The sequence below is a fragment of the Schistocerca cancellata genome, chromosome 3 (genome assembly GCF_023864275.1).
Source record: "Schistocerca cancellata isolate TAMUIC-IGC-003103 chromosome 3, iqSchCanc2.1, whole genome shotgun sequence".
NCBI classification, from domain to species: Eukaryota; Metazoa; Arthropoda; class Insecta; order Orthoptera; family Acrididae; genus Schistocerca; species Schistocerca cancellata.
Window position 1 is genome coordinate 518,239,926 of NC_064628.1, and position 13,315 is coordinate 518,253,240.

The window sequence follows — 13,315 nt, forward strand, 5'->3', positions numbered from 1 at the left end:
CTTTTGACAATGTTGACTGGAATACTCTGTTTCAAATTATGAAGGCGGCAAGGGTAAAATACAGGGAGCGAAAGGCTATTTACAATTTGTACAGAAACCAAATGGCAGTTATAAAAGTCGAGGGGCATGAAAGGGAAGCAGTGGTTGGGAAGGGAGTGAGTCAGAGTTGTAACTCATCCCCGATGTCATTCAATCTGTATATTGAGCAAGCAGTAAAGGAAACAAAAGAAAAATTTGGAGTAGGAACTAAAATCAATGGATAAAAATAAAATCTTTGAGGTTTGCTGACGATATTGTACTTCTGTAACAGATAGCAAAACCCCGAAGAGTAGTTGAAAGGAGTGGACTGTGTATTGAAAGGAGGATATAAGATGAAGATCAACAGCAGCAAAATGAGGATAATGGAATGTAATCGAATTAAATCAGGTGGTGCTGAGAGAATTAGATTAAGAGACACTTAAAGTAGTAGATGAGCTTTGCTATTTGGGAAGCAAAATAAGTGATGCTGGTCGAAATAGAGAGGATACCAAATGTAGACTGGCTATGGCAAGGAAAGCGTTCCTTAAGAAGAGAAATTTGTTAACATCTAGTACAGATTTAAGTGTCAGGAAGTTCTTTCTGAAAGTATTTGTATGGAGTGTAGTCATGTATGGAAGTGAAACATGGACGACAAATAGACAAGAAGAGAACATAAGCTTTCGAAATGTGGTGCTACATAAGAATGCTGAAAATTAGACGGGTAGGTCAAGTAACTAATGAGGAGATACTAAACAGAACTGGGGAGAAGAGGAATTTGTGGCACAACTTGACTAGAAGAAGAGATCGGTTGGCAGGACACGTTCTGAGGCATCAAAAGATCACGAATTTAGTGTTGAAGGGAAACGTAGAGGGTAAAAAAATTATAGGGGGAGACCAAGGGATGGATAGACTAAGCGCCGGCCGCTGTGACGCTTAAGTCTGGAACCGCGCGACAGCTACGGTCGCAGGTTCGAATCCTGCCTCGGGATTGGATGTGTGTGATGTCCTTAGGTTAGTTAGGTTTACGTAGTTCTAAGTTCTAGGGAACTGATGACCTCAGATGTTAAGTCCCATAGTGCTCAGAGCCATTTGAACCATTTGATAAATCAATTATTCAAAATGACAGTCACAATCGCATTATTTATTTTGTCGCCAACCGGTTTCAACCCGCGATGGGGTCATCTTCAGGGCAATTTACACCATTTGGTTGCTCGCTGGAGTCGTCACCCTGCCTGTGCAATAATGCAATTGTGACTGTCATTTTGAATAATTGATTATAAGTAAACCAATCGCTGTTATCTCCACACAACAACGTTGTCTAAAAATTTATCCATTTGATACACTAAGCAGATTCAGAAGTATGTAGGTTGCTGTAGTTAGTCAGAGGGGAAGAAGGTTGCATAGCATAGAGTAGCACGGAGAGCTGCATCAAACCATTCTCTGAACACACACACACACACACACATATATATATATATATATATATATATATATATATATATATATATATATTGATGTAACTCATTGTGCGTAAGGCGTATTGGTTCGGTTGTAATTAAAGCTCAGAATCGAGCCTTCAGAACAAAAAATCCGATAATAAATCTGCAGAACAGTACGTAGTGTAATTCACCTTGCATGCCGCACATCGCCAAGAGATTATAGATTGCGGTGCGACTCCGCAAGAAGCCACGGTTCCTCCGAGCCACGGACAAAAGGAACGTTCATACCTTCAAATTTCCAATAAGCTTGACAAATCTCTGTATGCTACACCTGATACAGAAAGCCTGTTGATCCAGCATTTGTCTACGGCAGGTTGGTGCAGACTCGCAGCTGACGAGCTGGCAACACTTACACCCAGAGGCGGGAGGGCCCGGCGTAGTCGATGCGGCTGAGGCGGTCTTCCACCATGACCAGCCCTGCCGATCCGACGTCGACCAGCCCTCTCTCCAGCATACCCACCAGTCCATCGACCGTGTTGTTTTCACTCTGCCGCTTGTATCCGAAAGACGCCGTCGCGTACAGAACTGTTCTGTAAAGAGAAAGCGGTTAATGTTATACGAAATTGTTAACAACTATATCTTAAGAAGCCTGAAAGCTAGTTACGAGACGTACGTGAAATTTAATTTTTGTGACAGAATGTTTGTCAGTCCCCAACCAAAACGTGCCATTGCGTCTACATATTTCTCTTCGACGTCACTGAGGCGCTGTCCGAGATTATCGAGGGGCAGGTCAGTTACCTGAAAACAAGTTCCACGTTATATTTGCGAAAATTTTATCACTTAGTTTTTGTAACAACACTACGCTTCTTTTCTTGCGTCATAAAATACAGGGCGTCCGTAATTAAAGGTCCAGTTTCAAGAAGCTGTTCAACTAAATTCCTAGGAATTACAATTACGAACAATTTAAATTGGAAGGAACACACAGGAAATGTTGTGGGCGAGGCTGATCAAAGACTGAAGGAAAGAAAAAGTGACAATAGCGGGAAGGGTATCCTGGTGTTCGGACGTAGCTGCTTCATGTCTGATGATGTTAATACTTTTGTGAGTGCTAAAAATGTGTAAATTCAAGTGAAAGTTGGTGTGACAGCAGCATTCATGTCGCAAAGTCGTTCCCGAAAATGGTGAGTTCTGGAAAGCAAGATTATGCAACATTAATTTATGAAGGAATTTATAGCCAACGCTACATGAAGAATAATGGCTACCGCGTGCAATGTGCTTATACTAAATTACACACGTGAAGAGTTAGCCAGATATCATTCTGCAAGTTTCAACTATAGCCATCACAAGAGCTAATACAAATAAGGCAAGAGCCTGTATTAAATGTAAGTGGGTAGAACTGTACTGAATATCACAGTCCAAAATTCACACAACCAGTGTGAAACAGATTCTGTTACTTAACATTTTTTCTTAAAGTCATTCTCTCAAGATCTTAAACAAATTCCTGTTTAAGTATCATTGTTTCTTTTAAATAATCTTCTGTAAAGCACAACAATCAAAACATATTATTATTATTTAAATATCACGACAATGGAAGAATGACGTAATTTCACCTAAAGGGTTTTTTTCCTGTAATAGACAGCTCTAAATCTGAAACTTCCTGGCACACAGTTTTAAAGTGCCAGGAAGTTTCTTATCAGCGCACACTCCGCCGCAGAGTGAATATTTCACTTTGGAAGCTCTAAATCTATTTGTATCTCTATGAAGCATACTGATCGCATTGCTAGCTTATATTAATCTAGAGATTAACTTCACAATTTTGACAGTTACTTAATTTTCATTTCCTCTTAATTTACATTTTGAACATGGTAGCCATTGAGCTACATCTTAATCTCACAACTTGCTTGATTGCAAGCAGAAGTTCAAACATAATTTCAACAAAATAACTGCATTTCAGTAACAGTGAAACTGATTATGAAATAGTAACGTTAAATTGCTCCTTCAGAGTTGGCGCCGAAAATTTTCGTAGAATTAATATCTTTTACAGGCGGACTATCGTACAGTAAGATTACGCCAGTCTATAGTCCATTCGCTGCTTTGGTGAGGATAACATCTACATCTACTTGATTACTCTGTAATTCACAATTAAATGCCGGGCAGAGGGTTCATCGAACGACCTTCAAGCTACTTCTCTACCGTTCCACTCTCGAACAACGCGTGGGAAAAAGGAACACTTAAAGCTTTCCGTGCGAGCTCTGATTTCACTTATTTTATTATGATGATCATTTCTCCATAGGTAGGAGGGCGCCAAAAACATTTTCACACTCTGAGCAGAAGACTGGTGACGTAAATTTCATGAGAAGGGCCTGCCGCAGCGGAAAACGCCTTTGTTTTAATGATTGCCACTCCAATTCACGTTTCATGTCTGTGACACTATCTCCCCTATTGCGCGATAATACAAAACGAGCTGCCCTTCTGTGAAAGTTTTCGGTGTCCTACGTCAATCCTATTTGGTGCGGATCCCACACTGCACGGCAGTACTCCAGAAGAGGGCGGACAAGCTAGTTTAGGCGGTCTCTTTAGTACACCTGTTACATTTTCTAAATGTTCTGTCAACAAATCGCAGTCTTTGATTTGCTTTCCCCACAACATTATCTATGTGAGCGTTCCAATTGAAGTTATTCGCAACTGTAATCCCTAAGTTTTTACTGAGTTTACAGCCTTTAGATTTGAGTGATTTATCTTGTAACTGAAATTTAACGGTTTCTTTTTAGTACTCATGTGGATGACTTCATACTTTTTATGGTTTAGAGTCAACTTTTCGCACCGTGCAGACATCTTATCTATTTCATTTTACAATTGGTTTTGATATTCTGGTGATTTTACTAGACAATAAATGACAGCATCATCTGCAAACAATCTAATAGATCTGCGTCCAGGAACAGCAGAGGGCCTATAACACTTCCTTGGGGAACGCCAGATATTACTTCTGTTTTACTCGTTGACTTTCCATCAGTTATTACGAACTAGACCTTTCTGAAAAGAAATCACGAATCCAGTCACTGAGGCGAACTCCGTAGGCTCGCAATTTAATTAGAAGTCGCTTGTGAGGAACGGTGTCAAAAGCCTCCTGGAAATCTAAAAATGTAGAATCAATTTTACGTCCCCTATCGATAGCACTCATTACTTCGTGAGAGTAAAGAGCTAGCTGCGTTCCACAAGAACGATATTTTCTGAATCCGTGTTGGCTATTAGTCAAAAAATAGTTTTCTCGATCACATTATATGTTCCAAAATTCTACTGCAATTCGACGTTAGTGATATGGGTCTGTAATTCAACGGATTGCTCCTATTTCCTTTCTTGGGTATTGGTGTGACTTATGCAACTCTACAGTCTTTGGGTACGAGTCTTTCTACAGGCTAGCGGTTGCATATGACTGCTGTGTATGGATGTATTGCATCAGCATATTCCGAAAGGAACCTGTCTGCTATAAAATCTGGACTGGAAGCCTTTCTTAAGTGTTTTAAGCTAATTCACTACAACTAGGTCATCTACTTTTAAGTTATTCATGTTGGCAGTTGTTCTTGATTCGAATTTTGAAGTATTTACTTCGGGCAAGGAGACCTGTGTGGAGGGGACTGGGTGGTTTTTTAGTTTAGAGAGTCTCGGGAAAGTACAGAAAGGGCTTTAATTTCAAAGGGTGCAGGCCGAACACAGGAAGAGGGTAGACATGGAAACAATCCGTATTGTAGTTCTAAGTTGTCGCAGATGTGCTGGAAAAGTAACAGAGCTTCAAATGCTAATATAAAGCACTGAATATCAAATCGTTATGGGCATGGAATGCTGGCTAAAGCAGGAAATAGGTTCTTCAGCCGAAATCTTTACAAAGAAACTAACTGCGTTCAGAAAGGATAGCTTAAATACAGTTGATGGCGAAGGGTTTATTGTTATGAGAAATAATTTACCTTGTACAGAAATTGAAGTACATAGTTCCTGTGAGCTAGTATGAGTAGAGGTTATACTTGACAACCGGAATGAATTAATAATTGGCTACCTTTAGCGACCCTCCGACTCAGATGATATAGTTGCTGAACAGTTCGAAGAAAATATGAGTGGCTTTTCAAATAGGTGCCTCACTCATGCAATTATAATTGGTGGTGACTTCAATCTACCCTTGCTATGGTGGCGAAAATACATGTTTGAAGTCGGTGGCAGGCATTAAACATCGTCCGGAATCGTACTGAATGCCTTCTCAGAAATTTATTTTGAACAACTACTTCAGGAGTATCATGACAGATACAAGCAACATCCAAATCCACCAGAAATAAATGCAAAATATATCTATTTAAAAAAATCAGATAAAAATTCGCTTGACACCTTCCTAAGAGGGAGTCTCCACTCCTTCCAATCTGAGTATGTAATCGCAGACCAGATGAGGTTTATATTCGGAGAAGTAGTATCGACGGCAGTTGAGAGATATGTACCAAATAAATTAATAAGAGGCGTTAACGATCCCCCACGGTACACAAAAAAATGTCACATTAACAAGAACTCAAAACCTCCAAGACTGGCTAAGTTTCACAGAAGCTCGAAATTTAGCATGAACTTCAGTGCGATAAGCTTTCAGCAGTTTCGACAACGAAATTCTCTCTCGAAATATGGTAGAAAACCAGAAGGGATTTCGGTCGTATGTAAAATACATCAGTGGAAAATGGAATCAATACCTTCACAGCGCGATAACAATGGTGATGTTATTGATGACAGCACCACTAAAGCAAAGTTACTAAACACGGTTTTCCGAAATTTCCTTCCTGCGTGTAGTGGACTCCTGATCTATGGCGCAAGGAGCCCAGGTGACAAATGGCTCAATAAACAATTCCAGCGAGACAGACAACAGCAGTAGTGGTAGCAAATCAGACGATAGCGGCCTAACCGAAGGCAGACAAACAGAGAATAGGAAGTAGGTGTTTAGTTACTGCATTACCACAAAAACATATGTATAGTAGACAACAATAATAGACTGGTCGAGAAATATAGAAATAGAGGACCCCACACGCTGCTGTGTACTATAACTTAACTTAGTTGCAGGATCACGCCATCTCAGGACAAGAGACTCAAAGTATTGCTAAGGTTGTCACCCTGAGAAGCGGGTAGCAATAGATGGGGCAGTGGCTGCTCAGAAGCGAGAGGCTCATTGTCGTTCTGAGGTACTTCAATGCTAGTATTCTGTAAGTCTAAACCCTTTCCTTTTCCTATTTTTCTATCTTCTTAATACACAATTTGTTTATTTTAAGCTTTTCTGATTCGTAATTAATTTTAAGTTTAAAAATATATGATGCTGCAATATTGTTCAACTTTGTCAAAATCAGGTTTGATTCCGTGAGGAAGCAGCTGTGCCCAGCGACTGTATTTACTTTAGGTAGTAAAGAGTACAGCAATCAATGGCAAATAGCGTTTATTTTATAGAATTTAGGTCATTTTGTGGCCATCTCCAATGCAGTAAATGTTAAGTTAAAACATTGAAACTACTTATATATAAATACGAGAGTGCTTTGATAAGAACAGTAAATTGCTATGAAAGAATGGAACATTTCTGTTGCACCTTGATGGTTGATAAGTTTGATTATTCCAAGGATCGTACAAAGAATTTCAACAGTGTACATAGTACAATACATTCCTGACAGCTGTCTGAATTGGTCAATGTGTTGACTGCGGCTGAAAATGGAGAAAACCGAGTTTCGTGCTGTCATTAAACATTTTCATTTGGAGGTTGGACTGCCACTAAAATCAAAACGGAATTGGGTGAAGTTCGTGTAGACTCTTCGCCATCATTGAAGACCATTTATTTATGGATAAATGAATTTAAAAGTGGTCGGACAAGCACCGAAGACCAAGCGTGCTCCGGCCGTCCAATTGAGGCCACCACAAATGAAACCATTGACAAAATCCATTATATGGTAATGCGAGACCGCCAGAAAAAATTTGAGAGATTGCTGAGACTGTGGGCATTTCAAGTGAGCGAGTGCACAGTATCCTGCACGGAGAATTGGCTATGAATGAGCTATGTGCGAAGTGGGTGCGGCGATCGCTCACAGTCTACCGAAAGTGTATCCGGCACAACAAGTTTAATAGCAGTCCGCAAGACTTTTTGCGCCAATTTGTGACTGTTGGTGAAACCTGGACCCATCATTATTCACCAGAGTCAAAACGGCAGTCAAAACAATGGATAAAGGCTGGTAAAAGTGCACCGAAGAAAACGAAGACCATTTATCAGCTGGGAACGTGATGGACACTGTTTTTTGGGATTCCCAAAGAATAATCCTCACAGATTACTTGGAAAATGGAGGAACCATAATTAGATCCTATCAGTCTTCATTGTTGGATCGTCTGAAATTTGCGTTGCCTAAAAAAGACAAGGTCTGGTACACAAAAATGTGCTCTTTCACCAGGATAATGCACCATCGCACACACCAGCGATAACTATGGCGAAATTGTATAAATTAGGCTTTGGATTGGTTCCTCATCCACCCTACCCACCAGACTTAGCTCAAGTGACTTCTTACTGTTCCCTAGCATGCAACGGCGTACCCGTTTCGTTCATCCAAACTCAGTTTCACTTGATGTATAACCAAGATGGAGCTGGAAGCTTTATATACTAAGTTTCTAATCCTGTATTACCCCCAAATCACCTAAAAATTTAAACATGTATTACTTGCTGGGAAAAAGCTTTCGTCGAACGAGGAAGTGATAATTGCAATCAACGAGTATTTGGCAGAGATTAACAGAACCTATTTTTGCGATGAGATGAAAAGGGTTGAGGCCGCAGGATCAAGTGTATATTGTTCAAGGGAGACTATGTTGAGATGCAAGGCGAGTTCTTTACGAAACAAACATTTTTATTGTTTTTTCTTTACCACATAGCCCCAACTGAACTATTCATGTCAAAGTTTGAGTTCACTCTTTATTATATTATTATTAAAATATTATAAATAAAATAAGCTTCATATTCTAAATATAAAATTTAATATTGTGAAAACACGCCCTGTATCAGTACGTAGGTGGCAGATCATTTGAGAATGACAGCAAATAAAGTAATAAAAAATACCTTCCTAACCTTCCTCGGAATGGAGGATGTTGACCGTTGAACTATGCAGGAAGATCTCCAAATCTCTCACTTACTGAAAACGTCTGCTTATGGGTTGTCGAGAGAGTGACGTGCCACAAAACGTCAGTCACTAAATCTCGTGCAGTCTGGTACAGAGTTGAGGGCAGCGTGGAATGACGTACCCGTTTCGGTCATCCAAACTCAGTTCCACTTGATGAAAGCCAAAATGGAGCTGGCAGCACTGTATACTAAGTTTCTCGTCCTGTATTACGCCCAAATCACCTTGAAATTTCAACACATATTTTTCCTATTATACAGTATTCGCATAAAAAGTAAAATGCTGTCTTCTGTCCTTCTTGGTGATGCAGTTTTAATGTCCAGCGATGCATTTGCGTGCTCACCACTGTGCCGACTCTCAGGATGGGGCCCCAGAGGTTCCTCCGGAAGCCCTGGCTGCGACAATGGTCGTGACAAACGAGGCCAGCAACTGGTGACCAGGACCCCAGCGGGCGCTGCACAGTGGGGCCCGCCAGATGGTCTCTGGTCAGATGCTGCAGCAGCACACCGCCAGAAGCACGTCGGGAGGCCCACGTGACGTCACTGTCCAAGCGCACGACCAGGCCTGGAGGCGGGGGACCTCTGCTCCTCACCAACCAGTGAGTCGACGTGTTCAGGAGCCCCAGCTCGACACTCTGATGAAGAACATTCCAGATATCTAACATACTCACCACTCTCGAGTAAGAACTTCAATGGATTGGAAATAACAGCCAACAGTTGCAAAAACAGGTTTATTAAAACCATGATCAATTTTTAATAAACATGTATTTTGCAACCAGTTGGCTGTTATTTCTAATTCACTAAAGCTTCTGAATGCGCAGTTGCTGAAGTGCAGCCATGTTCAGAATCTTACTCTTGAGTCACATCATTATTATTTTACAGCAGACGTTTTGAAAATATACTGTGTTTGAACATTATAAAACACCTTGAAGAAAACGATCTGTTGATATATAATCAGCACAAATAAAAATATCATTATTGCGAAACACAGAAGGCTCTTTATTCTCACAAAAAAGTGCTATCGACGGGGGATATCAAGTTGATTCCATATTTCTAGATATCCAGAAGGGTTTTCGACACCGTTATCCACAAGCAACTCCTTTGTATACGTTTGCGAATGTACAGTGGAGTACAATACGCCAACTTTGAGAGCAATGCGAGATGATGCAGTTGAGTACAGTTTGACTTTGCAAATGACACATTTAATTAGTTATCGAGCCAAGAACGTATCTGTAACGGACTTTCACAATACCTCTAATAATAACTGTAATAATTTAACGACAAATGAGATCGACCTCTCGTATAAAAGCGCTCATCAAGACGTACTGAATGGAATACTTACATGTTTATTTACTTACATTATTAGTCAATGAGAGGTGATTGAATCAGATGTTAAATTAAAATAATCATATTTAATTACATAAGATTTATAGATGATAAGCATGGCGGCATGTTTTGGTAAACGTAGTCACAAATCATAAACATCAGTTAGATCATAAGTTTTATGTGTTTAATTGCCGATTTTAATTAATTAATCAGAATTTTCATAGTGTCCTGTGAGATCCAAATTCCATTACAGGCACATAAATTTGGATAGCAGCAACGGAAGGAGCAGATCATTTTCTTCAAAGATGATGTGCCATCTACGTATGTTTGTAAGTCCTGACATCGTCAGGTGACGGAGATGTAGATACCTGATATATTTGTTAAAAATTCGTAATATTCTTATCGCAGTAAAACACAAAACTACATTTGCTGATAACTGGTTTCGGCTGAATGACAACCATCTTCAGATCTGGCACACTAAAGACTGAGGGCCAATTTACACTGTTGGCAACAACGCCATCATCACCAAGTTTGTCTCAGAACTTGCTTACTTAAGAACGAGGATTTAAGTTCACTGTTGGTCATACGAACAGCATTACTTAGTGCGACTCCGAATCATGCTTACTAAGGACTGTTCAAATGTGTGAAATCTTATGGGACTTAACTGCTAAGGTCATCAGTCCCTAAGCTTACACACTACTTAACCTAAATTATCCTAAAGACAAATACACACACCCATGCCCTAGGGAGGACTCGAACTTCCGCCGGGATCAGCCGCACAGTCCATGCCTACAGCGCCTTAGACCGCTCGGTTACTAAGGACTTGTAGCTTCGTAGACTTAGTAACAAGGTTACGGCCAACGTTCTATGTGCACTATTGTGTGCAATTAATGAATAAAGAGTGAATGATGTCGAACTCTAAACTCGTTGCTGGGAAACATTATTTGCAAGCAGCACCTACGCGTCAACCTAACAGTAATTTACTCTGTTTTTTTGTATCAGGTATGCATTAACATTTTTATTAAACGAACTCTAAGCCCTACAACAACGATACGAGCCAAAGGTAGTTATTTTATCCGGGATTTCGTATGCACAGCACGTAACACCAGTATCGATTGTAAGTAGTTTGTACTGTGTAATTATGTGTATGTGACTATGAAGTGTTTATTCTTTACTAATGAAAGTCATTGAATTGTCAGAGAGAAAGCTGAAGTTTGTAATATAAGTACTATGAAAACTAAAATAATAAAACTTTGTAAAATATGTATGTTCAGTCAGAGAAAGTCAGTGGCTAGCCGTTGTACAGTTAACATCGAGGGGCCAAGTGAGGCATTTGAAAGCCAATTTATACTGAAGTTGCCTCGGATGTGGTTTCGGCTGTCATATGGTGCTCTTGTTATTTTGGGATGGCCGTCAACGAGGATGATACGTCGCCAAGAAGACTTTATACAGAGCATTCAGCATCAAGAGTGTGAGACCAGATAGCCGCCACATGCTTACCACCACTATTGCGCCACTGCCCCGCCAACATCAGGAACTCAGATATGTATCATAGTATGGAACAGTTTGTTTGTGTGAATGTTTTTCAATATTAATCCCAGTGGTATAACATGTGTTTGAATCTTAAAATGGTCCTAATCATGAAATCAATGTAGGGTCCCATCCTAAATGTGCAGAAACCGAGTAACCTGTTTCTAACTAATTAATGGTTTGCTTCTGTACTAAATGTGCTAATATTCAGTGCCAACGTGTGTAGTGTTATCGTAAAAACACCTGTTTCACAGCTAATGGATAAGGCACACAAATTGAACCTATATGAAAAGTAATTTTTCTTTGATTATTACTATGGTCTTTTCGCTCGCTAGTTACTCATTGTTTGCATAAGAAACGACGCTGTAGAAAACTTTTTGATGCATTCTCTAAGTTAATCCAATGTCAATAAACAAAGTCCTTTAGTGTTCCCCATAGCTGAAAGTCCAGATGCTTGAAACCGAGCGAGGTGTCGCAGTGGTTAGCACACTAGACTCGCATTCGGGAGGACGATGGTTCAAACCCGCTCCCGGCCATCTTGATTTAGGTTTACCGTGATTTCCCTAAATCGCTTCAGATAAATACCGAGATGGTTTCTGTGAAAGGCCACGGCCGACTTCATCCCACGTCCTTCCCTAACCCGATGGGACTGATGACCTCGCTGTGTGGTCCCCTCCCCCGAATCAATCAATCAAGGTCCCCTCCCCTGAATCAACCAATCAACCAGATGCTTTAAGTCTAGAAAACTTGGTAGGTACTCGACAGCACCTCTTCGGCCTAATCGCTGAGCAGGTAGATTTTCGTTGAGGTGCTCCTCGACATGAGTGTGGGGTAAGATTGGCACCAATTTCTTGAAGGTGAAATCTTTTGTCTCCATACAACACACAAATGGCAGGTAAAATAGATGTGTCTATCTTATCTAGGTGCACCTCACTAGTAGCTGTGCCGTCAAAGAAGAACGGCCCAATCGAACCCCTAAAGACAACCCGCGCCGCACTTCACTGCTTGAACAAAAAGCTATTACACTACCAAAAATGAGACGTTTCCGTCAATTAATTTAGGAAGTATGCACAATAAGAGTGAGTACATTTTCGGGCCCTCGTAAGAGTTGTCAGGCGCTTTTTCTCTGATGTTTCGGCGGATATTTGCAACAACGTTTTTAAAAAGTGTGCCTGGACTAAGCCCAGCCTAATTCTGCTCAATTCATCTTTCATGCTAGGCCGATTGTCGACGGAAAGCGTCGATTTGGTACCGTTACAAACAACAGTATTTTTAAAGTGGAATTTTATGTGCCCATTCGGTAACCCGTCCCAGCTTAGTGTAGTGCGGTATTCGTTTTACCGATTAGCGTTAACAAGGATAGGGACAGTAAAACACCAAGAATAACCAGTTCTCCAGTAGTGACAGCACCACCCTGGCATGATGCTGCCTGCTATCGCCCTGCACCAGCGCTGGTTAGTTGCTACTGAAGTACTGGTTATTCTTGGTATTCTTCTGTCCCTGTTAATGCATATCGGTAAAACGAATATCGTATTAGACGGGTCTGGGATGGCTTTATCTGTCTAAAATCGCTTTAAACATTTTGGTTTGTACGGGAAACTAACTGAAGCTCTCCGTTGACACTTGGAGTCACATGAATGACATGAAGAGTAGTATTTGTTTGGGATGACTCCAGCTGCACTCAATAGTTAATTGAACTTAATATTTGAATTACTTGCTTTAATGTATGGACACGTAAACTATTTCAAGTGTGATTAGAAAGCAATATTGGCAAATTGCATTTTGTTTCTGAAATAGTTTGTAAGTAGGCTGTTTAGGTTCTTATATTGGTAACGCCGCCGCC

The 13,315-nt window shown here is 40.5% G+C and overlaps 1 protein-coding gene across 1 annotated transcript in view; it reads right to left on the reverse strand.

Moving 5' to 3' along the window:
* LOC126176398 (glutamate receptor ionotropic, delta-2-like) overlaps positions 1–9,281 on the reverse strand; it is a 48,001-nt gene extending 38,720 nt beyond the window's left edge. The window contains exons 1-3 of the mRNA XM_049923556.1: positions 8,961–9,281; positions 2,131–2,255; positions 1,871–2,047 (exon numbers count right to left, since the gene is read on the reverse strand). Coding sequence (XP_049779513.1) covers positions 1,871–2,047; positions 2,131–2,255; positions 8,961–9,281 — 623 coding nt within the window. The remainder of the gene's footprint in view (positions 1–1,870; positions 2,048–2,130; positions 2,256–8,960) is intronic.
* Between the last annotated feature and the right edge of the window lie 4,034 nt (positions 9,282–13,315).